Genomic DNA, 25,304 nt, shown 5'->3' on the forward strand with positions numbered 1-25,304 from the left:
CGGCCCCTAGCGCAGCCCCGGGACATTCCAGGGCTCAGGGCATGACGCCGACGAAAGGCAGGAGAAAGCAAGTCCGGTGGCAGCTGGGCTGACTCTCCCCCTTGAGCCCCCTGAATCTTCTAGGTCCCCGTCCTGCCTGACTCTGGAGACCACTGCTCCCCGTGTGCCCTGGAGCCCTGAACCCCTGGCCCTCCCAGATGGTACCCATCAGTGATGGACACTCTGCTCTGTGGACGGAAAGTCAGTCTCCCCCATTTGCTGCCTCCTCCTCTCCCCTCTCCTGACCACGCGCAGCCTCCCGGTCCCCAGACTCCTCTCTCAACCCTGCGGCCTTGAGTTCCTACACCATGTCGGCCACCGATGTCCTTGAAAGAGTCCTCTGCACTCGGGACTTCCACCTGCTCCTCACCCGCTCTGCCATCCTCTCCTGCCCCATCACTCAGCTGAAATTGTCCCCACCGTGGTTCCCGGCAGCCTCTGAGCCCATTGGCCTGATTCCCCACCTCTCGGCTTATCCCCTGCCATGTGGTCCTGTGTGCTGCCAGCAGATGAGTGGCAGGTCAAGCCAAAGCCACGTGCTTGACAGCCAGTATCCCGGCAGACAGGGAGACCATGGGGAGAGGGAGAGGCAGAGGGACGCAGGTGGAGGGAGCAGACCCACAGAGGAACAGGGAGCAAGCAGGCTGCCCGAGAGAGACAGAGGAGAATCCTTCACCCCGCTCTGGCCCACCAGGGCCCAGCCTCGCTGGGCGTCCTGGCCCGGAATCCCCCAGGACTTAGGAATTGCTTTTCCTAAATGGTCCCTTACCCTGAGCTCCTTCCTGTGGGTTACTGGTTCTTATAAGCCCAACGGTCCCTCAAACAGGCCATAACTCATTCGCAGGAATGCCTGGAAGAGGGATCGAAGCGATGAAACCCCACAGAGCCCCGGGGAAATACCTGGGATGTTCTTGGCATCCAGGGACTAACCTGCGAGGCAGTACTAACCGTTCCGAGGCCAGGATTTAACTCAGAGAGCTGGGAGACAAGCACTCAGCTGGGGAGAAGGTCCAGCCACCCTCCGGCAGCCAGACGTTGACATGATGGCTGCTCCCGACCCGTCGCGGATGCCCCTGTCCTTGCAAATAGACGTGAAGTCACTGCCTGGTATAACAACAGACAGGAAGAGAAAGCTGAGACGATGCTGATCCAGAATCATACTGGAAGGGTGCTTGCAAATTTGAGGACCCACAGAGGACAGACCACTTGTGAGGTCCAGGGCCGCTGGGGCAGGAAAGCAGGAAGGAGGGGCAACAGGTGGGTGGGTGGGTCAGGGGACCTGTTCTGTCTCCAGAGGGCGCTCAAAGTCACCTCCTCCAAGAGGCCCCCCCCTGCCCACCTCCCCGCCCTGGTCACCACCACACTGCACCTGATCCTGGGGGAGCATCTCTTCCACTCCTTGTTTATCGGCATCTCCACCCCAGGAGTGAGCACATGGCCCTGGGGTGTGGGATGTGGGATGCAAGCAGACGGGGCATGGGGTCATGTCCCTCAGGGCTTTGCCCAGCAGCCTGTCCTCGATGGGCACCCCAGGGAGGGGGGTTGCCAGAGTGAAGGGCCCCGCCCTCTGGAGGCAGCAGCTGCCAGGACATCACAGACGCCCAGGACCATGGTGGCCACTGGGGCCCCCACTCCAGAGGAAGGCCTCTAGGAACCCCTCCTAAGAAAGTCTGTGCGCTAAAGAATTCACCTGCTGGGAACTTCCCAAGGTTCGAAACCTGAGCACGCAAAGCCGAGTTCCCAGCTGGGCCAGAGCAGGGCAGGTCCTGAGTCTCTGGGCACTGCCCACCCCATCCTGCTCCCCCACCCGGCTTGGTCCTCAGCCTCTTGAGTTGGAACTCTCGCCAAAGCTCCGGGCCTGACAGTGATGGGTGGTGCTCAGGGTGGGGCCGCCAGGTCCCCCACCCCAGCTCAGGGCTGGCCTGGGATCAGCTGCGGAGACCCACCGCTGGGCACGGGAGGGTTTGGGAGTGACCCACAGCCTGGGGTCACTGGGAGGTCTGCCCTGACGAGGGTCGGAGGGCCTTCTGACCCCCAGACCACAGGATCCGAGATGGGATCCCGTGCTCACAGAGGCTGGGACGAGGCCGGCTGCCCTTGGCTGGTGGCTCCTGCCCCACAGACTTGGGGACCTGAGGCCTCCTGATGCCTTACGGACCATGTTCTGAGAAGCCCTGCAGTTTTCCGGGCACACCTGGGCAGGGGACAAGGGCACAAGGGGATGAGGGCAGGCCCTGCACCCGTGCTCCCGCCAGCTGGTCCTGCGTGAACCAGAGCAATTAGGAGTAACGGTTCTAATGAAGTGCTAATGAGCCAGATTTGGGGAGAATGTGTGTTGGGGGGGTGTGGCAGCAGGCCTGGCACAGACGTGGCAGTTCTCGCCACCCCCCCCACCCCAGTCACGATGCTAAGACAACTGGGAGGCCATCCACTTTCATGTGAGGAGAACAGGCGGCGGCTAGGAAAATGATGACTGACTCCCTCTCTCCCAACCAAAAAACTCTCCCCACACACGGCAGATGATCCCAGATAAAAAGCGAAGCCTCCAGGAATGAATCCACCTTTAAGGCATTCTTAGTCACTTATACCTGAGAGTGAAGGAGTTTATTAGATCTTTCCTGAGAAGAGGTTTTTCAGAGAGCGAGTAGGGTGGGTTGGGGTGGGGCAAAAAAAAGGCACTGAGCTGCCAGCCAGAGAAGGGACAGGTGGGGCCCATGGAAGACAGGCCAGCTCCTTCATAGTCTGGCGGTGTGGGTCTCTGCAAGCTGGGGGCAGAGACATCACAGGCACGTGGAGGCACCTGCTGGGAGCAGGGCAGACAGGTGGCCCTGGAGTTCTCGAGAGATCGTGCCACCTGGACTCTGGAAGTGAGCGGCTTTAGGAGCCGTCTCTGGACGGGATGCTGAGCCCCCTAGTGCTGACAGGAGCCCATGCTGTTCCCGGGCCGTGCCGGATTCCAGGATCTGCTATGCCGACCACAGGACAAGGTGCCAGGGCATACTGGGCCCCAGAGGAAGGGCCGGGAAGGAGCTGGCAGAGTTTCCTGGACCTTCCTGGCCCCGGGTCTGGAGGCAGACAGGGAACAGAGGCAGGGAGGTGCTGCAGAAGCAGGGCCTGGCACGAGGGAGGGCCCTCAGGACGGACTTGCCGGTCAGTCTTGGCAGCGCTGTCACACCTGTGGGCAAGGCTCTGTCAGAACACGGGAGGAGGGTCCCAGGGCTGGGAGGAGACAGGGCGGGGGGGTGGCCTCTGGACAGGAGGGCATCCCTGTGCCCAAGGCCCAAACACACACTGGGCCAGACACTAAAATCGGCTGCTGGAAGGTCGGGGTGGGGGGCTCTGCAGAGCTGGGGCGATGCAAGCCAGCTGAGGGCGCAACCAGTGTGCTGAAGATCGGGTCACAGCAGCCTGAGGGCAGGACCATGACTGTGCCCCCCTGGGCCAGTGGGTGTGTGGAGGGGGAGGGCACGAGGAGCGTCCCCAGGCCAGCCCCTCCCAGTCCTCTCACCTCCACGTCCACGTCCACTCTCATGGAGGGCTCTGCTGGGCTCCCCCGCTGGGTCCTCCTGGTGGCTGCCGACTCCCTCTGTGCCTCCTGATTGGGGCCATCAGGTGGAACCCGGAGCTAAGGCCCCCGTTCCCGAGAGGGGGACCCCAGACCCACTCCCGTCGGCTGCTTCTGGCCCATAGACTTCTCCACAGCCCTCCTCGCTGTCCCCACTCCTGGAACACCCCCATTACCCTCAGGGCCACCCTGGGTCATTCCACCATGAGAGCCCACCATAAGGGACCTCGGGTTGGGGGGGACAGGGTACCTGGGGGTCCTGATCTCCAGACCCCTGGGTCCTGCTGATCCACAGGTTGAGCCGTGATGTCACAACCCCAGAGAGCTTTAAGTTATCCTGCAAAAAGAGGCTTCCGTCTCAGGGTTTGGGGCCACTGGCCACAATAGGGCCTTGGCAGATGCCCTGGCACAGGGTAGGCCTCTGCCTCACTCCCATGTCCATCCAGCATGTGCCACACACACCTGGAAGGCCCCCACCCCTGCCCAGGGAGCCACGTGCACAGCTAAGGAGACGAGCTCAGGGACACACGTGGTAACTCAGGTCAGCAGTAGCTTCTGCCAAAATCGGCTTCTCGCACGGCCACGGCCAAGGCTCGGGGTCCAGCCACCTTGGACCTAAGCAGCTGAAGATGCCTGGCTGGGCCCCAGCCCTCACCTTCCTGCTGGAGGCCGGCTCTGCTCGGCTCTGGCCCACCAGCTCCTTCTCAAAGAGGTGACGCTTGCTGGCCACACCCATGGGAGTCACGAAGAACTCGGTGCGGGAGGAGCCCGGACTCTTGACGGATTCCGATCTCTGGGAACAGAGGACACACACCGCTGACCCACGAGGGTGAGGGGCCCGGATCACCCCCACCACATCCTCAGGTACCAGGGCCCCTGCCAGGGCCCCGCCCACCTGCACGGCCGTGTGGTATCGCTCCAGCTTCTCGCCTAACTTGACCGTGCTGGCCGGGAGCCTCACGCTGGCGCTGCAGGACGGGAGGACAGGACCAGACAAGCCGGGTGAGGCCCCCGCCCCTTGGGGAGACCAGGCCTGCCCGCCGAACCTGAGGAGTGGTGCCCACCCCACCCCACCCCGCCCCACCATTTTGGCAGAGAATATGGCCTCCAACACAGAGTGAGGCTATAAAGACTTGACCACAGTGAAACCCTCCAGACCTCAGAGGCTTCCCTCAACCCCAAGAAGCACCCCACCCAGCGAGACATCCCCAGGAGCAGAAATATCCACCACTCCTCCCCCGTCCCACCCTCCCACCTCCAAAACATCCCCTCAATCTCCCTCCTCCCCATCTTCCCCATCACGACAGTCACCTGCAACCTACTCCCTCTGCCTGCCACCCCCAGCTGTCTCCCCCTGCCACCAGACAGCTCCCACCCCACACAAACCCTCCTGTCCTTCTCGCAAAAAACCCCTCGGGCTGCAGGACGGGGGCCAGACTCCTTGGCACGGCATACAAGGCTATCAGGATCTGGTCCTGTCCCACCCCGCCCCCCCTCCCCATCCCCTTCTTCATGTTTATGTGCCAGCCAACCAGACAACTCCCGCTTTTCACACTCTGTGCCTTTGCACGTGCTGTTCCCTCTATTCAAAATGCCATTCCTCCAGTTTTCCATCTGGGAATCTCCCACTAGTTCAAGCCCCCTTCAGATGTCAGGTGCTCTGTGACACGGTCCCCAGCTCGTGCAGGCTGAGCCGCGGCAGCCATCCAGAGCTGCCAGCCCTCAGTCCGTATTCTCCTCCCTGCACCTCCCCACTGGGTGGCTGTCCACCTTTAAAGGTCTGACGTGAGCTGCCCGAGGGCAGCAACTGTGTCTTATTCATCTTTGCACCCCTCGCCACCACCCCACCCCGGGGCCTCGCCCAGGATAAGGGGCCTCAGCAAACGTTAGGGGCAGACGGACGCAACAGGAGTGCGTGCAAGTCCTGACACATGAGCCCAAATGCTGTTCAGATCCTATTTCAGTGCTTTTCAAAACACAGTCCTCAAACTACTTCCACCAACGTTACGGGGCATTGGGGTGGGGGTGGGGCGCTCATTAAACATGCAGATTCCCAGGTGCCCCCAACCTCACCTCAGGCCCCGCTTTCCCTGAACTGTTCATAGTTCCCCCTGGAAGGCCCCCCCCCCCCCCCACCCCTGCACCTCAAGACTAACCCCTCCCCTATGGTCGGAACCCCACCACACCCCGCCTCCTCCAAGCAGCTCTCCCGGGTCCCTCCCCTCCCTGTTCCAGCTCTTCAGGCCTCAGCCCCACGTTAGTCCAGTCTCCCCACAGAGTCTGGAGCCCCGGGCAGGGGCTGCATCTTCCCCCCAACATGCCCTATGGCACAGCCGGGCTCCAGGAGGACAGGTGGCCGGTGCTCAGCAAGCAGCTGAAGCGGACCAGCTGGGAGAGCGCCCGAGCCTCCAGGCCCCTGACCTGCGGGTTAAGGTCGTCTCCAGGTTTTCTTTCTGGGAGCTCATCTGAAAAGAGAAGGAAAGGGGCGGGTGAGGGGGAGACCCAGGGCGCCACGGCCTTCCTCGGGGGAAGGGCTCAGCTCTCAGGACACTTCCTCCTCCTCAGACCCCTGCCCCTCCACCCAGGCAAACCTTCACTCAAGGCCCTCTTCTTGTCTGGGAGCCACCTGCTGCCACCCCCAAGGCTGGGTCTTCTCGGGGTACTGCACCACCTGCCGTCCTGTGGGCCTCCCCGCGGCCGGGAGCCCCGCGGGGCAGGACGGGCACTGATCAACATCGGGCCTCCAGCCTCCCCCAGGCCGGCACACAGCAGGGGCACAAAGCACAGGTGGTCAGAAATGACCCAGTGGCCAGGGAACTCAGAGTACACACTGGAAAAAGGCCAGAGAAGAGCCCCCAGTCCAACCGGCGGGGGGGCATGAGGAGAGCCCGCTGCCCCTGCCCCTGCCCAGCCCCCCTGAGCAAGCCTCCGGGGTGAGGACAGGGGCCGAGGGCTGGTGTGGGGCCTTGCTGTGTCCCGGCCAGGTGCCCGCAGCTCTGGCCTGCCCACTAGGTGGGGCTGTCACGCTTGTCCACACCCACGCTCCAGGTCGCTAACCTGCTGGCGTTCCTTTCATCCAACCCTCTCTGTTCCTGGCCACCCACGGGGATCCTAAGGCCCTCTGCAGCCAGACAGTCTTCCTCCTCCCCACCGATGGCCCCTGTGCTGTAAGGGATGCTGGCCCTCCAGCGGCTTGGAGACAAGGATGCCCAGGGCTCTCACCCGAAAGGAGATGGTCCTGGGGCTGGAGCGTTTGAGGGAGCTGCTGTAGGTGGCCAGGGTGGGCGAGGATGTGTCCACCTCATCTTCCTTGCTGGGGATTTTCACCTGGATGGAGCAGGAGGGGTGTCACACGGGAGGTCTGGGTGGCCCCGAGCCCAAGCTGCCATGGGGACCCCATGTGGCCTGGCTCGTCCCAGGAACTGCAGGAGGAAGAGGGGAGGAAGACAGCCCTGCGCCCTCCTCCGCTGCTTCCTGCCCCTCTGCCTCTGCTGTGGGGATGGCGGACGCAGTCCTGTGGGGCCAGGACACAGGGCAGAGCTTTCTGGGGGAGCTTCTGGAAGGATCCGAGGCTTCCCAAGAGTCCTGGGGTCCTGGGGTCCCAGCCCTGAATGAGGACGTGGCAGGTGCTCCCTGTCACACAGCCGATGTCCCTTTCAGTGGCCAGCAGCCTGCCCCTGCCTCAGTGTCCCCTATCGTGACAGTGGCTGGATGCAGGTAGGAAGAGAAGAAATGGCCGAGGGCAGCCTGAAGATGGGAGGACAGGAGACAGTGCACAGAGGAAAGAGACCAGCAGGCCAGGACTGGAGACGATAGCAGAGGCACGGGAGCGACAGGAACACCCACCTGGAGAGTGATCGGTGGGAGGCGGGAAGGCACAGCTGGAGGGCTCTTCTCAGGGAGGGCCCTTCCTCTCCACTCCTTGGTGCTGGACACACTGCCCCCAGGGGCCGGCTGCTCCAAGGCTGCCGCCCTCTTGGGGGCCGGCTTTGTTTCTGTGGCTGACGACTTCTCAAAGATCGATGCTTTCTCAGACACCAGTCTCCTCTCTGAGCCTGATGTCTTCCCTGGGCTGGGCGGCTTCTCCAAGACACTTGTTTTTTCTAGAACTGCTTTTTTCTCCATGATGGATCTTTTCTCGGACACGGATGTCTTCTCGGGGCCCGGGGACTTCTCGGAGATGGAGGTTTCCTCTGAGACCAGTCTCTGTTCAGGCGCTGATGCCGTCTCTGGAACGGAGGACCTCCCCGAAACCCGGCTCTTGTCTGGAACCGGGGTCTTCTCCGAGGCCCCCTGCTTCTCACCTCCCGGCTCCCTGCCCGCCAAGCTCTCCTCCTCCCTGGCCCAGGGGCCCCGCCGTTGCTGGTTCAGCCTCCGGTGAGGCAGCAGCTCCACCTCCTTCTCGGGCGCCTGGGGCTGCTCCTCGTCCAGCCCAGGGCCCGAGCTGTCCTGCCCCTCCTCTGCCTCTAGCTGAGCCCGGAGTGGGGCCTGTGCCACCTCCACCGCCTGCCGCCTCTGCCTACGCTCCTGCCGCGTCCTGAGGATGGCCTGGACGTCCTCCTCCTCATCTTTGGAGGCTGGGGGTGGTGACCTGGCCACCTTTGCTTCCTCTACGCTGGGCAACCTGAGCCAGAAGATGGGAGACGGGGTGGGAGATGGAATCAGAGGACATCAGAGCCGGGAGAGCCCTGGCGGGCCCTGACCCAACGGAGATGCCTCCAGGGCCACCAGCGAGGGGGTGAGGACGGAGAGCCTTGCCCCCCATCACTGAACTAAGGATCACTTTTATCTGCTTTACATATTGGGCTTCCAAGATATCATCTGAATGAAGCCCACCATCCTTTTTTGTTTTTTTTGAGGAAGATTAGTCCTGAGTTAACATCTGCTGCCAATCCTCCTCTTTTTTGCTGAGGAAGACTGGCCCTGAGCTAACATCCGTGCCCATCTTCCTCTACTTTATATATGGAATGCCTATATGGCGTGCCAAGCGGTGCCATGTCCACACACGGAATCCTAACCGGTGAACCCCGGGCCACCAAAGCGGAACATGCGCACTTAACCGCTGCACCACTGGGCCAGCCCCCATCATTCTTTTTTAAAAAGTTTATAAACCTCTGTAAGGTGCAACCATTCCATGTCCAGACCCAAGATACAAAGCCTGATGGAACAGCCACTTTAGACGCACCAGGCAGGGGAGTCAAAAGGAACAGATGCAATCTGTGACCCTTAGAGCTTAGAGCAAGACCAGAGACACTCAGGGATTGGTCAAAGGTCACACAGCAAATTGGTCGTGCAGCTGGGAGTAGAACCCGAGGCTCCTGATGCATCGTCCTGCTCTCCTGTCGGTTGTGGGGGATGCAGCCGGGACTAGGCACCAGCCTCGGGTGTCAGTGCAGCCCAGGACACACCCCTGTTCTCCCTGCTCTGGGGACCCAAAGGAACATGAGAGGTTGTCCAATCCCACACGCGGTGCTTGGCCTCCAGCAAAACGAGACCCTTTCCTTCATCACCACCCTGCTCCACACGTGATTCGGGGCAAGTTAATTCACTGTCTGAGCCTCAGTTTCCAAATCTGCAAACTGTGCCTGTCAGGAGGAGAAACGAGCCTCATCCCATGGGAGGGCCCCTCCCCGTCCTGATACCCAGGGGACATGCAGTAAATTCCAGACCCTTCTCTTCCTTTCCCTCACAACCCTAAAATCTAGGTGGCAAGGCCAGCCCTGTGGTCCTCCGCTCAGAAGTGAACGGTGGGGCTCCAGCGTTAGGGGGACGCAGCCTGGTTTAATGGCAAGAGCGGAACCACAGAGCCTGAAGGATCCGGAGGAAAATTCAGGCCCTGTCAACCTTTAGGTTTATGAGCTCAGGAAGTCACCTACACACTCTTTGACCCAGTTTCTCCACCTGTAAAATGGGTTAATGATTCCTCTCAGGGATACTGTAAGGATCAAGTGAGTTATGCCCATAAAACGTCCAGCCAAGTAGTGGCTCATGGCTGGTCTCCACAAATAGGAGCAATTATCGTCCCGAAGAGGGTGGAACCTGGCAGGGCTGCGGAAGGCCAGGAACCTGAAGGTCATCTGCACGCCCTTCAGCCTCACTCCCTGTGCAGACCGAGCGCGCCGCCCTGGTGTGTCGGGGCGTAACTCCATCCCCACCACCCGGGGGAGGGAACGATGCCTCGCCCACCCCCTCCCCCCCGACCAGGGCACCTCTCCACGGCCGGCTGGCCTCCGTTCTGGGTGGGCCTGGGAGCCTCGTCGTCCGTGGTCGAGCTCAGGTGGCGGTGCCGACGCCGGCGCTCACGTTCCTGCTCTTCCTCATCCTCCAGAGTCCACTGTCTGGCCAGGCTGGGGGAAGGGGGGGTCAGTGCAGCCCAGGAAAGCCCAGGGCCCATGCCTGAGCCGGACCCCGAGGGGCCTGGAGCAGAGACCACAGCCCTCCAGGCTGGCCATCCACAGACGGCCCCAGAGCCCTGAACTGGGCCATGCTGTGAGCGCAGAGCTCACCCCGTACGTCTCAGACCTCACCCAGAGAACAAGATGGAAACTCTCTTGTTAATAACCGTGGACGCTGACGACATGTTGAAACAATAAACTTGGGATATACTGGGGCAAAGGAGATATATTATCAAAATTGATTTTCCCCATTTTACTTTTGTATTGTGTCTACTAGGAAATTTAAAATTTTAAACGTGCCTCACATTGGTGGTTTCTGTTATGTGTCTATTAAATTTCTACTCAAGCTGCCAGGACTCAGGTCGGACCTGAGTTTCTGGACCTCGGCACAGCTGACACTTCGGCCGGATAACTCCATGGGCAGGGCTGTCCCGAACTGCAGGATGTTGACCGGTAACCCCAGGCCTCTACCCGCTGCACGCCAGTAGCACCACCCCCAGTGTGACAACTGAAAATGTGCCCCAACGTTGCCAATGTCCCCTGGGGGCAAAGCCACTCCAGTGAGACCCGCTGGGTGGGAGTACAGCCTGGACTCTGGAGAGGCCATGGGGGCCTCCCTCTCTGGGGGCAACGAGGGGCGTGGAGGGCGGGTACGGTGCAGCCTGAGGAGGCAGATGAACTCGGCATGATCCTCTTTCTTTTGCGTCCTGGGATTCTTAATAAAACCCCTCGATGGACAACCACAAAGAAACTTCCTCAGAGTCACTCAGCTCTCGTGGGATTTCTCATTTTCAGAGCAGAGACTCGCAAGTAAGGCCAGTTATACCGGGAAAAGATCCCAATGTGTCTTCCCTTCCTTTCCCAGGCTCTTTGAGTCTCTTTCATCTTTGAGAACCAGCTCTCACATGGCAACCCCATGCCCCCTGCTTCCAGTTCCTGCCCCGAGTCATCCTTCATTCAGGGGACCAGCCAGGCACGCCCACAGCCAGCCGACCACTCGCCCACCAGCCCACCATCCACTCCCATCAGCTCATCTACCCACGTAGCCACCTGGAAATCCACGCGCCCATCCATCCCTCATTTTCCTGCCCATTCCCACCCACCCACCCATCCTCATCCACCTGCCTTCCCATCCTCCCACCCACCTCCCCACCAGCCTACCTCCCCTCCCGTCCACCCACCCTTCCACCCCAACCAAACAGCAAACATGCGCTGGGCGACCACGATGGGCCAGCAGCAGGTGAGGACCTGCGGGCTCACAGGAGGAAGCAAGGGCCCCACCCTGGAAGCACCTACTGTAGGAAGCTTCCAAGCCACACACACAGATGCCTCTGCAGAGAAAGGACGATTACTGTGGGCCAAGGTGACCAGGCAAGGCCCACGGAAGAGGCTAGATCTCAGGGGGAAACAGGACCTCATAGGGGTGACGGGGGCCTGGGGAGAAACCGCAGTCCAGGCGGAGGGAGGGCTGAGCGAGCCTGGACATCAGAAGACAGGCGCTCATGGGGTGGGGAGGCTGGGCTTCACAGGAGCCGGAGGAGAAGCAGGCAGCAGAGGAGCGGGCTGCAGGGTCAGTGGGCGAGCCCTCTCTCAGCCTACCTATGAGCCCCCCAGTGCTGTCTGGGCCCCAATCGGAAAAGCCTGGAAAACGCCTCCTTCTTGCCTCCCAGAATGAAGAGTGTAAGGCCTCTGCCTGCCCAGCAGGTGTCAAACCTGCTCTCCCAGCTTCCCTGCTGCCCAGCCCCGCTCCTCCGGGCGGGCCCTCCCCTCCTGCAAGGAAGCACCATGCAGCCGAGCCCCGATCAGAGGAGCCCTCATGCAAACCCACACATTTCATAAGCTGAATTGCATATGAAGTGCATCCGAGGAGCTTCCCTAAGAGAAGACCCCTCCAGGTGGTCTTCTGGAGGCCCCTCACGGGGTCCGCCTGCTGCCCTCCCTCCCTCGGGTGGGTCACGTCCTTCCTCTGCCTCTGTTTGCCTCCCTAGAATGAGGATGAGCCGTCCGAAGGCTCCGATCTTTTTTTCTAGGTCCAACACCACATTTGTTGATGCGACAGTCACTAAACAAATATTTTCGCACGCCGACTCCATGCCAGGCATAGTTAGTGGGGAAGGAGGTTGACGGGGTTCCCCTCTTCCTGGAACGCGTGTCCCGGTGGGGGGAGCTGGACGGGAGCCAGGGGACAGATGAGTGAACAAAACGATGTCTGGAAGTGACACGAGGACAAGGGAACAGGGTAAGAGGTGATGTGAGGAGGAGACTGGGAGGGGAGGCCTCCCGTAGCTCCAAGAAGAAATTGGAGGAGCCGGATCTGGTGGCAGAGAGTCCAGGAGGAACGAAACAGAGACAAGGCCTGGGTGTGACGGATGAGCTGGCTGTTCAGGAGAAGGGGGGCCGGGGCCAGAGGTGGCCCACGGCAAGGTCAGACAAGGCAAGGCCAGAGCAGAGAGCCTCGAAGACCAGGGGAAGAATTTGGGTTTTTGTGTTTTGTTTTGTTTTGTTTTTGAGGAAGATTAGCCCTGAGCTAACATCTGCCACCAATCCTCCTCTTTTTGCTGAGGAAGACTGGCCCTGAGCTAACATCTGTGCCCATCTTCCTCTACTTTATATGTGGGATGCCTGCCACAGCATGGCTTACCAAGCGGTGCCATGTCTGCACCCGGGATCCAAACCGGTGAACCCCAGGCCACCGAAGCGGAATGTGCGCACTTAACCGCTGAGCCACGGGGCCGGCCCAAGGATTCGGGTTTTATTTGAGTGTGCTGGAGAGCCCCAGACAGTTTTACACAGGGAGTCACATAATAGGATTTATTATTATTTATCTCTCTGGCTACTGGAAAAAGAATTGAAGGAGGCAGGGCGGTGGGAGGAGCGCCAGGGGACCAGTCAGGAGGCTCCTACACTCGCCAGGCGAGACCTATGCTGGCTTGAACCGGGTGGAGACAGAGAGATGGGAAAAGTGGGGGAATTGGGACACATTCTGAAGATAGAACTGGTGGGTTTTGCTGATGGACTGGATGAGGATGGGGTTGGGGCAGAGAGAAAGAGAAGAATCCAGGAAAACTCCTCCATCTTTGGCCTGAGCAATTCCTGGTGCTTCGGTTAGTGAGATGGGAAAGATGGGGGGAGGAGGGTCTCCGGTGAGACCAGGATAGCAGTGAAGAGGGGACCAGGAGCGGGGAGTTCTCTTCCTGACTCCTCCTGTGAGGAAAAGACACCGGTCAAGAGCAAAGGAGCCCAAGACACTCAGCTGGGGAGGGTGGAGGAGACCAGGGGGTGCCAGGCAGGCGGGTGAGTGCCAGGATGGAGCGGTGAGCACAGAGGCTCCCGGGCCCCCACAAAGAGCCCTCGGCCGCTGGGGCAGAGCCGGACTGGGCGAGAAAGGAGAGAACGGGGGCAAGAAAGGGGAACTAGTGGCCCCCAACAACTCTGTGAGAAGTCTGACTGAGAAGAAAAGCAGCTGAAGTGGGACAGGAGGAGGCCGTGGGCTCAAGGAACGCTCTTTTAATCCAGGCATCCTTTACATCCAACAAACACACAGACCTGAAGTGCTGTTTCTTTTTAAAGACAGGCAGATGAAGGAGAGTGGAGAGGTTTGAGAAGAAAGTGTGAAGTGATCCCGCAGGGAAGGAGTAGACCGTGGGGTGGGCATCTCCTTTCTCGAGCATCCACCACATGCCCCACACGCCACCAGCACCAGCGAACACGGCATGAGGTGTGAACGTCGCCTTGCTCTCCTCCTCCATGGGAAATCACTAAATCTCCGCCTTGACAAACAAGAGCATGCAAGGGGAGCAAATCCTGATCTCCCCCCCGCAAGGCAATCTGTTCATCACCCCACAGGCAAGGAGCTGCCTTCGGAAGGGAATCTTCCGGAATCTCCCTGTTCGGACCCTCAGGGCAGCTGTTCCTCCTGCTTCAGCCACCTCGTGGAGGCAGAGGCACACAATCCCTGTAGCTCTGCACGTTGGCAAACTGATCACACATTCACTTATTCACTCATTCATGATGCACGAACCCCAGGCCCTTGGGAGCAGGCCCTGACCCCCCACCTCTCCTCGGCTCCGCTTGTTCAGGCTCAGAAACGCCAGCTTCAGCTGGCTTTCCTGAGGCCACACCTGCAGTCCCTCGTTCTCTGGACACACCCCCAGCCCCTACAACACAGTTTGGGACCAGCTCTTGCCCTCCCAAGCCAGGGACCCATCCGCTGGGGAAAGCAGGCCACCAAGCTGGGAGCTCCTCTCTCCACCCCGACCACACCCACCGCCGGCCGGGCTGGAGCCGCCAGGATTCCTAGGTCCTGAGCAACCCCATTCCCACAGCCCCTCAGCCCTCGGGGAAGTCATACGGTGTGTGACCTGTCAGAGCCTGGGCTCCTCGGAAATGACTCACTCCCCTCACTCCCCAGGCTGGTCCTAGCCCCGGGGGTCTCCAGGGCTGGGGCTGCACGGGGTGGGGCCCAGCTGCCCCTGAGCATCCCCAGCTTTATGCCACAACCCCATAGCTCCCCCAAGCGGATGTGGTCCCCCTTGCTGCCCAGGAGGCAGGGGGCTGCCTTCCACCCTGAAACCCTGGCAAACATGAGTCCCAACCCCCCAACCAGGAAAGAGAAATGTTATCTCCAACAAGTAAAGAGTTATCAGCCTCTACAGACGGAAGAGGAAATGGATGGACCTGGAGGGGAAGGCGGGGCAGAGGTCAGACTCCAGGAGGGACTTCAGCAGGTGCCATGGTTGAAACCCCAATAATGAATAGATGATAATTAAGGAAGTAGAACAGTGCTTAACATTTTGTAGCTCACAAATTATTTGTTGAATATGGCGAATGCTAAATCAATCAATAAAGGAAGAAGTGCTGGCACCTGCTATAATGTAATATAACGCCAGGCACGCCCTAGGTATCTTACAAACGCCATCGACGTGAAGCCTCACCACCACCCTGGGAGGGGAGGTGGGGTCATCCCATTTTGCAGATAAGGAAAGTGAGGCCCAGAGGGGTTAATAACTTTCCCAAGACACCACAGCTAATAAGAAGAGGGAACCAAGATTCCAACCTCGGTCAGCCTCTCCAAAATCGTGACCTTAACCACAACCCCAAATGCCAGGAAAGGACGTCCCCAAAAGGCCCACCCTAAAGCAGAGGGAGACCCCACCTTCTGGGGCACCAGACCGCTGAATGTTCTCAGGAAGGAGCAGGGGAGGCTCTGAGGCTGCGAGATTCCCCACCCAGGACACGCCGGAACTCAGGGGCAGCCTGGAAGAGCAGAGGTTCGGGGAAACCCAGGGGCCCACACATTGACCTTTCGAGCTCCAGAGCCAGGACCCGGGCGGAGCCTATGGGCCCCACCATCGAGGGAGTCCCAGCCACTGTCACCAGCTGGTGCCCCAGCACTTCCTCGCTGACAACCCTCTGCTCCAACTCCTGGCCTTCATCTGGGGACACACATCCCCATCTTTGTCCCCGTGTAGGGCTGCTCTCCTCTCCATCCTGACTCCGCCAACTCCATCCTTAGGAGTGGGGGTTCTCATTTCCCTTGAACAATTCTAGGAGCCATTCTGCCCTGCAGATGCCCCCACGGGGCTGTTCCTCCTGAGGCCTAACTCCCATCTACTCTGCAGCAGCTGACGGTGGCGGGGGAGGGAGGAGGAAGCACCCTCACTTTTATATGTTATGTTTAGCCGTAGAAAGTTTCTTCCCAAATGGAAGTGCCTAGAGGAGCCCTTTATATGACAGATCAAGGCTCAGCTGCTCTGGATGAAGCAGGTGAATGCCGCTCCAGGAGCATCTGGTGGAACCAGGGGGCTCCAGGAGCAGGATTTGCAAATCCTGGAAGGAAGAGACAGACCGGGGAGCACGGACCTGGCGCTGGCTGGCTCTGACGGGCTGTGTGACCTTGGGCCAGTCTCCGGCCCCTGAGGGGAGCAGACCTCAGATCCCCTTCTTCACAATGAGAGGTCGCCCCAGGTCCCGGGTCACTGAGGTCCCTTCCAGCCCTGATGGTCCAGGGAGAGGTGTGAGGGGAGCACCCAGGGCAGTGCTGGGAGGCGGCAGGGCTGCTCAGGCCCAGGCAGGAAAATAATTAACCACGGCTGCTCGGGCCCAGGCGCCCTCAGATCCACCCTCACCCCCTGCAGACAGGCCGGGCCCAGCCTCGCCCGTCACCAGGTCAGCCCAGAGAGGAAAGGACAAGGCCACTGACCAGGGCACCCAGCCAACCACCTCACCCCTGCCCCCAGCCCAGGGCCAGGGCATCTGAATTTCCACTTCCTGCATAGGATGGGCAGCCGGCTGGCCCTCAGCTCCCCACCGGGGCCCAGGCTGGGGACGCCTACGTCACATCCTCATCACAGTCCTCCCCAGCCCGCGAGGCCCGGTTGACAGTGACTCACAGCCTTTCCCTCCTGCCGGCCGGCCGGGGCTTGTTGTTCACGCAGGGAGCGAGCGGAGCTGAGCCGTCCTCTGCCCCAGGTATCCCGTCAGGGAGACTGCCGGCAGCAGCTGCATCTGCCCACGGGACGCCGGGAGAGCAGGACTGGTTCCCCAGCTCTCACCCAGGGCGTCCCGTGGGAGCCCGGCCCCACCCTGTAGCCACAGGAGACCACCTCCATCGGAGCAGTGGACAGGCTGAGCCCAGACTCCACTCCCAATTTCAAAGTTCCAGGGCCCCAGCTGCCTGCCCTCCACACGCCCATATCCACCTAGGCAGGCTGTCAGACGCAAGTTCACACATGGCCCCAGACAGGGAGTTCCCGAGGAAGGGGGGCTGGGTGGTAGTTCTAACCCAATGCACCATCCTGAGGTCTTTGTAGACAGACCGAACACACTCGGACCCCAAGACCCCAACTCAGCAATGTAAGAGCCTGCTACCCCCAGGAGCTCTCCTCACTGCATTGGCCATAAACATGTGCCCCCATTCACACAGCCACGGGCACAGGTACGCCCATACCTAGGAGCACAGACACTTCCACATCACCCCCAGCACACTGGCCACAGGGCCTTGACCCCCAGCCCCGCCCTGGGCTCAGACCTGCCCTGGGGTGTGGCAGGCCAGGTCCCTTTTCCAGAGCACGGAGCTCCCTCCGTTCTTGGGCTTACCTTTTCCCCCTTTTGGATCCCATGGGACCCTCCATGCAAGGGTTAGCGGGCTACTGTGCTTCAGGGCAGTGTTAGGTCTCGGGGGTCTGGGGAGGTGGACCCCCAGCCCAGGGAAAGGAGCTGCCGAGGAGATGAGGTGCCAGAGAAGCTCTGGAGCCGGCCCCGAGGAGGGGCAGGAGGTCCCGGCCGCACCGGGGAGGTGGGAGCACGCAGGGAAGCAGCTGCCTCATCTAATAGGGAAGGCCTGGGAGGGCGCCCTCTGCACCTGGAGCTGGCCCTGGCCTCACGAAAGGCCTCACGAAATACCCAAACACCCACCTGGGGAGTGGGGCCAAGAGGCCAATTTCTACCTGGCTAGAGCCCATGGGACCAAAGGAGGAGGGGTCCACTTTGGATCCACTGCACGGGTCTCAGCTTCCTTAGGGGCAAGACTTGTGTGCATGGCGGGGGCAGAGGGGTAAGGAGGTGAAGATGCTCATGTGAGCACTTCCGGGGGAGGCGCAGGGAAGTTCCCCGAAGAGTCACCAGGGGTCCCCAACACGACGAGGGGTGCTGCCTCCTGGACCAGCCCCCCCCCCCAGCCTTCTCAGACCCTGACAGGATGCCCAGCAGGCAGGGACAATACACCCCATCTCCTGACCCTTTGAGGGACCAGCTCACAAATAGAGAGTGACGCACAGAGAGGGATAGCAATGCCTTGAGGTCACCCAGCCCAGACACCACCCCAAAACACCACACTCAGAATTGGAGCCCCATCAGTGGGAAGGGACAGTTTCCCTTTGGTACTGTTCTGCTGTCCTGGCTTCTCCGGGAACTTCTCGCTACAACTCTCTACCTAGACACGGGGGCGGGGAGGAGGGGTCTCTCAGGAAGCAAGACTTGCAGGTAACTCCTGAACACCTCCTCAACCCCTAAACTGTTTCTGACCCCCCACAGGAGGTCAGAGCTCTCCAGGCCAGGGGCCAGCCTTCCCTAAGCACCCCGTCTGTGGCCTCCGTTCCCAAAGGGGAGGAAAGGAAGCCGTGGAGGAGCAGAACAGCACCGGCACCTGAGGGTTGCCCAGCTTGGCTCCAATTCTGCGACCAGGGTCCCAGTTGGGAAGGAGGCCGACCCCAGGGAGAGGCGCCCACCTGGGCCATGGCCCCACCCCCCCGCTGGGCTCACCTGGACAGCGCCGACCAGTCCTTTCTGCTGACGGACATGCTGCAGGAGCCGTGCGCCGCGTGCCTCCTGCTGCGGCCCCACCTGCGCCCTCCCGCGCCGGCCAGGTAGGGTCACGTGGCCGCTGATGTCACCCCGCTCCGATTTGCCAGCCCGGAGCGGCCTCTGGGCTGTGGGCGTCCCAGACGGGTGCACTGGTCTCCGCCCCGGACGGACGGACCTACGGACGCCGGGTCTGCACGGCTGGGCGGCGCCGGGAGCGAGGGCGGAGACGGCTGAGAACCAGTCGGACCTGCTCCCACAGGTGTGGGGCCGGGAGGGGGCGGGAGGGGGTGGGAGGGGGCGGGCCCCGGGGATGGGGTCAGGCTGAAACCCCAGAGCAGGCGGACGAAAGTGGGAGCACGTACCCTCATCTCGGGTCTGGGGCACCCGCCCCCTCCCAGCTTCGAGACCCACCAGCCCGACTCCAGGAGGCCTTGGAGATGAGCTGGGCTGGCCTTCTCAGTTGCTGCACGCAAAACGACCAGACACGCCCCACAGAAGGCCAGTCCCTCCCCAGATGAGATTCCTAGACTCAGCTCCACAAACATTTGAATGCCCAGGCACAGAAAACTTAAGGTGTCAAAGGCCCTGTCCTTGCTCGCTGACACCAGACTTTGGGCTGCAGGAGTAGGGTGTGGACAGGACAGAGGACCCCCCCCCCCCCCCCCCCCCCCCCCCAGGAGGAATGAGCTCAGACCACAGGACTGACATTTCCCGACATCCTGAGGCAGCCCAGGCACCACCAGCCCCACCTGGCTCCCTTAAGTGCCATCCAGCTGAGGGGGCCCATCTGGGCCATGGGGGGCCAGGTGCTTTCTGTCCAGGAACCAGCCTCAGATGGGCTGAGGGAGGGTCAGTCGCTGAGCACGGGAAGTCTTATCTTTCCTGATGGAGCAGAACTGCAAGGTCAGCAGCAGCAGCAGCCGCCCTGCTCTGTGAGGAGCGAGGCCAGCAGGTGAGAAGGTGGAGGGAGCCGGAACTGCTGGCATTCGGCTGGCCCCGCTCCCCGCCTGGCCTCCCTGTGACACGGATCCAGGGTTGGTGGTCTGTACTCTGAGGTCCCACAGCAAAGGGCAGCCTGCAAACACACACAGAGCTAGCCTGCTAGGGCCTCTCCTTCTGAAACGTCCCCTCCTCCCGGGAGCCTTCCTTCTTGGCATGGGAGGTAAGGAGTGAGGTTTGAGGAAGGAGTGCTGGATGGGAGCCTGGAGACCTGGCTCTGAGCTCCGCTTCTGCCGTTGATAAGCCCTTTGAGGGGGAGCCAGTCACCTCCGTTTCCTTACCTGTGTCGTGGAAATAATGACATTCTGCCCTGTTTCCCTCCACGTCGAGGGGATCAAATGAGCCCACTGTTGAGTATTGGGGACACTGTGGTGAGAGTTGACAAGGCCCCAGAGAGTCCGGAGCCGAGGCCAAGGCAGGACCCTGAGCCACGTGCTTTTCCAGGGAAAGAAGAGAAGGGATGGCAACAATCCCGGATTCTCCCACCCAGGCCTGATGCTCCTGGGAGCTGCTGCCTCCCTGGGGACCTGGGGAACGTTCTCCGATGGCCCGTTGGTGGTGGCACCACCTCAACACAGGAAGAAAAGTACTGCTGGTCATTTGAAACCTGGCCTTTCCAGGGACACTCGTGAAGCCAGGGGACAGTCGAATATCTAAAGGTCCAAAATCTACTACCCTCTCTGTGGATATAAAAAGCCAAAAACGTGGAAGGTTGGTATGCGGCGACTCTGGAAGTAAGGAAAAGTAAATTACGTGCCTGTCGGTGCCCCCAGAGTCTGCCTGGAGGGCAGGCCGTGTGCGTGGCGCTGTGTCAGTGCGGCAGGTTGCAGGCTGCTGTAACAAAGAGCCACAGACCGGGGCACTTACATGGTGAAATTGATTTTCTCTCAATTCTGGAGGCTCGGATGCCGACACCAAGCAGTCGGCAGAGCCCTGTTCTTCCACGGGCTCCGCAGGGCATCGTGCTTTGCTCGTTCCAGCTTCTGGGGGTTGCTGGTCGTCCTTGGAGCTCCTTGGCTTGTAAGTGCGTTAGTCCGGTTTCTGCCTTCACGGTCGCGTGGAATTCTCCTTGTGTCTCTGTGTCTGTGTCCAAATTCCCCCTTCTCATAAAGCCCTCAGTCGTCAGAGCAGGGCCCACCCTCATCCAGTGTGACCTCATTTTAACCTGACTACATCTGCAAAGACCCTATTTCCCGAGAAGTTCACAGGTACCAGGGTTGGGAGTTGAACATATCTTTTTGGTGTGGGGGGGGTGGGGAACACAATTCTACCCACTACGATCAGCAAATGGCTTTGACATTCAATGACACAAAGATGGTGAGGACTCATTCCTGACCTCAAGACACTCCCTCTCCAGCGATGGAGACCCACACGTGCTCGTGCACACAGACACACGTATTTTCACAAGCGTACGTGCACCCAAGCCTCACTCAAGACAGACTGTGATAAAAGCTGAAATTGTGGCATCCGGAGGGATGGATCCTAATAGAGGGATGGAGAAGGAAAGATCTTTCAAGAGGAAAGATGATCTGGGTTCGGCCTTGACGGTCCAGTGGAATTCAATCGTCGGAAAGGCGGTACAGGCATCCAGCTGCAGGGCGCAGCATGAACAGACAGGGCAAAGATGGAAGGTGTTCACGGGGCAGAGAGACAACTCAACAGCCTGAAGCGTCAAAGCCGCCACGGCTAAAGGGAGAGGTTGGGGACAGAGATGAGGGACCTTGTGAGTTGTGTTCAGGAGCTGGCCTTTGTCCTGCAAAAACTGTGGACGTTGAAGAACATGAGAAGGGTTAATGGCCTTTGTGTGGAGAGGCCCTGAGACTCTGGAGGACAACGCTGGAGACCATGTGGCCAGATGTCAGACTGGAAGTGGGGAGACCACCTGGGGGCTATTTTTTTTTTAAGAGACATGAAGGGAGCTTGAGCAAGGGCAGCGGGAGGAGGGGGCGGAGAAGGTGTTGGCAAGAACCTTCGAAGGCCGAATGGTCAGGACTGAGCTGATGACCATGGCAGTGCAGGGGGGTAGATCTAGGGAACTCGCACCTCCCTGGCTTGAGGGGCCAAGCAAACACAGGTGCCGCTGGTGAGGCTGGGATGCAGGAGGAGGAGGGTGATTAGACCACTGGGGTTTCTCAGCCCCAGCATTATGACACTCTGGGGCTGATAATCCTCCGTGGCGGGGGCTGTCTGTGCATTGGGGGACGGCCAGCAGCATCCCTGGTGTCTACTCATTAGAGTCTAAGGTCCCTGAAGACAACCAGGGGGAGCCGTGAAATAGCTGGCTTGACGTTGGGGTGTGGGAGCCCAGGAGACAGCCTTGCCTGTGTTTTTCACGGCACCCAAGGGAGACCAGAGCAGGCAGGAGGTGGGGGCAGTTCATGAGGGCAGGGGGTTGACGTGCAAGGTGCCCACGTTCTGACTCAGCGAGTGTCTTGTAGGTGTCTTGAGAAGAGGAAGAATGTCTCATTCACCTCGGTAACTCCTCGACACTAGGCTGAGTGTAGTCAGTGGCCCAGCACAGGTTTGGAGAGTTGCACTGACTTGCTTTGGGAAGAACAGGAAACCCCGCATAGCCCAAGAAGCCGGTGTAACATGGGAGGCTGGGGTGGGGAGAAGCCGAGGTCAGGAGGTTCTAAGCGTCCGGACCCTTGGCCTCCAGACTCTGGGAAAACCAGTCTATGGGGCATCAGCAGCCCTCCCAGTGGCTGGTGGGAGGGTACGTGGTTCACCCTGGGAAAGGTGAAGTCATTCTTCTCCACTCCGCAGTCGCAGTGGCCGGGAGAGAAAGTCCCGAAGATGAGCAGCAGAAGAGGCTCGTGAATATTCAAAGCAGCGCTGTTTACAGCAGCGAAAGTCTGGAAACCACCCAAATGTCCATCAGCGGGAGAACGGATGAATAAACAATTTGTGTCGTTTCATCACTTCATAGCAGAGAAAATGAGCTGCAGTTCAATGTATCCACAGGGATGCCTTTTACAACCTTCCCCTGGAATGGCGTGAGTGGGAAAAGGCAGAGAGCCTGGGTGCACGTCAGGTTGACAAAAAGATACAAAAGGAAACAGTGTATCTTGTGGGGATTTGTAAACGTGTAGTCAAGTTACACGGAGACAGAGAATCACACTCAGAGAACCCAGGCTCGTGTTCAGCCTGGCGGCGGGGACGGAGAGGGACACATGGGGACTTTCAGAGAACTGACAACACCGCAGCTCTCCAAGTGAGTGCTCGGCAGGCGGGCGTTCAGCTGGCAATTCTTCACGCTGTCTGGGCATTAAGAACAGTAATGATGTGCTGGTCACTTCCTCTGGGGAGAGTCCACGGAGACAGGCTTGTCACCCCGGGAAGCCCCTGGTCAAGGGCAGGGTTTCCAAGACTTCCAGCCAGAGGGGAAGGGGTCCCCTCTTCTGCCCTCCCAAAACAGATGTCAGGCCCTGGTATCCCCCACCCCAACCCCGTCTACACCACACATAGGGCAGCCTCTCCTTCTCCAGAGAGGCCAGAGCAGAGACCAGGGGGATCCCCCGCCCCAGAGCCACGGGGGCAGAAGCCACCCGCTGACGCATCCCTTCCACGCCCGTTCCGGTCCCATTCCGTGCGATGAGCCCACACCGAAAGAATCCAGGAGTGGCTCTCTAGCTCCTGGTTTTTACAAACTCATAACATTTTTTTTTTAATGTGAATACCGAAATGGTGTCGTCTCTGGTTTATTTTGTGAAGGAAGAACGTTAAAAAACGATTTCTACCTACTGTCCTCGCACCCCCTGGGTAAAGGGTGATTTAACACTGAAATGATACGAGCAAGGCATGCCCACTTTGACAACCACCGAGGGCCCTTTCGCTGAATGCCTGCAGGGTTTCTGCCCTGCAAGGGGGAGCAGGTGACGCTTGCGTCACAAAGAGCCAACGGGGAGGATGCGTCTGGGGAGGCTGAGCTGAGGGCACAGAGGCATCTGCCAGGCTCCCGGGCAGGCCAGCCGCCAGCTGTGTGCTGCGTGCATGCACAGGCACACACGCCAGGCTCCCCCTTCAGACAGACAGCCACGAGCGCTCATGCACGCACGTTCCTCGCCTGGGGCTGCAGGTTGGAACAGCTGCCCAGGCTCCAGGTGAGGCTGTGCTTTCCTCCTGAGCCGACAGCAAAGGGCCAGGCTCACCCAGCCTGTGCCCACCAGGCAGCGACCGGTTGTTGGCACTGGAGCCGGGCAGGTGCTGAGCCGGGGCCAGAGGTGGGCCACCTGCTCAGGTTACGGGGCCTCTGCCTCTGGTGGGGAGACCACAACTCGGCCCACATCCGGTTTTCTCAGTAGACCGGAAGTCCAGCGACCTATGCTCCAGCCCGGGTTAGGTCTATGACCTTGAGGAAGTCACCGTCCCTCTCAGGGCCGCCAGACGTTGACCGCGGTGCTCTGTGCCAGTGCCACGGGATTATGGGGGCTCACCCTGCTCAGCCTTGACCTCAGGGGAACCCCCAGGCTGGCTTAAGCATCCTGGAAGTGAGAGAACGCTGTCGCCCCTCTGCTCTGGTGAGGGACCCGCAGGCCCACAAGCTTTGGGGATTTTGGGGGAGAGGGCCCCGCTGGGGTCAGAAGAGGAGGCTGCCATCACTGCCAGTCCCCGTGACCTATCCCAGGCTTTGGCAGCTTGGTCACCCACCCGGAACAAAACTGCCCCCCTGGCTGCCCAGCCCGGAGCCCTGTGGGGAGTCTGACCCACTTCGTGGGGGGCCATTGGGGCTAATGTTTAACTGGCTCCCTCCTTCAGCAGCCGGGCACTTTAGCCCTGAGCGCTGGGCCCGCCCACGGCCCCACTGAGTGGTGGGCTCCAGACAGACATCTCCTGCCCCATGGAGGGAAGAATCTGGCGGGGGGGCGGGCGGGGGATGCTCGGAGACAAGCAGGGCTGGCAGCAGGTGGCACTCTGCCCTGGTGACTCCCACCAAGGAGGGGGAAGCAGCAGGCCCATCTCCTGCAGAGGGGAGGGGGAGCTCACCCAGCCGTTATGTGTCAGTTTGTGACAGATATCCCCAAAGAGGCCCCCAGCCGCCTCCCCAGTCCCGGTCCCACTGCTGGAGGGGCACCTCCCTTTGCTCATTTGGGTCTCGTTTGCGTCTCCTTTGAATGTTTCCCCCTTTGGTGGAGGTATTGAGACTCCCCTGACCCCCAGCAGTGTCCCTTCTGGAAAGCGGCTGCTCTGGAATGTGGTTCCGCTGAGGCAAGTATGATCCCAGAACAGGGCCACCCCAAAGGCAGGTTGATCCGGGTTCCAGATTCTAGTCTGCACCATCAAACCCTGTAAGTTAGGGTGAATTACTTAACCTCTCTGGGCCCCCATTTCCTCATCTGTGAATCTGAGATAACAGTATCTATTTCTTTGGGTTTTGTGGGAATGTAATGATGAAATTCTGAGTAAGCGTTTAGCATAGTATATACAGTTATTATTATTATTCAAATAGTGGCTTAGAGTGTGGACTCTAGTAGACTGCCTGGGTTAAGTCCTGGCCCCCCCCATTTACTGGCTGTGTGACCATGGGAAGGCAGCAACCTCTCTGTGCCTTGGTTTCCTCATCTATAAAACGGGAATGGGAACCTTTCTCTTAGGGTTGTTGAGTGAATGCTCCACATGAATTGATGTGCTGGCACGTAGTTGCTGGGCCAGAAGCCAGAAGCAGGAGCTGTGATACAGAGGGCCCCGCTCCAGCTCTGCTCTCCTGGGCCCAGCCCGGGGGGGTTCTAGCCCTCCTTGGGGAGGGGGTCTGGATGTGATCACGACTCTCAGATACTCGCCTCCCACTCAGCCCTGTCCAGGACTACAGCTAAGCCATCAGCCCCTCCCAGAGTGCCCTCCCCCCAGGGAGCCCCAGGACGGCCCCTCCCTCAGCCACTCAGCTGTCTGGACCTTCCTCTCTGCTCCTGCCGCTTCCTCGCAGGAGAGGGGTTCAGTCTAGCCCTGCCCGGAAGCAGGAGGGACCGGATGACCTCCAGGAGGCTCCAGATGGGCCTGTGGCT

The 25,304-nt window shown here is 60.1% G+C and overlaps 1 protein-coding gene across 1 annotated transcript; it reads right to left on the minus strand.

Annotated features, from left to right (window-relative positions):
- Positions 1-2,612: 2,612 nt before the first annotated feature.
- Positions 2,613-18,416, minus strand: LAD1 (ladinin 1). Its single transcript, XM_046678366.1, has 10 exons — positions 18,262-18,416; positions 9,814-9,951; positions 7,451-8,228; positions 6,827-6,931; positions 6,026-6,069; positions 4,500-4,572; positions 4,260-4,397; positions 3,855-3,941; positions 3,548-3,634; positions 2,613-3,214 (listed from the first exon to the last, which is right to left on the minus strand). Exons 1-10 carry the CDS (start codon positions 18,297-18,299, stop codon positions 3,209-3,211), a joined length of 1,494 nt encoding a protein of 497 aa, XP_046534322.1. The 5' UTR covers positions 18,300-18,416; the 3' UTR covers positions 2,613-3,208.
- Positions 18,417-25,304: the final 6,888 nt, after the last annotated feature.

This window comes from Equus quagga, chromosome 12 (assembly GCF_021613505.1).
Source record: "Equus quagga isolate Etosha38 chromosome 12, UCLA_HA_Equagga_1.0, whole genome shotgun sequence".
Classification (NCBI taxonomy): Eukaryota; Metazoa; Chordata; class Mammalia; order Perissodactyla; family Equidae; genus Equus; species Equus quagga.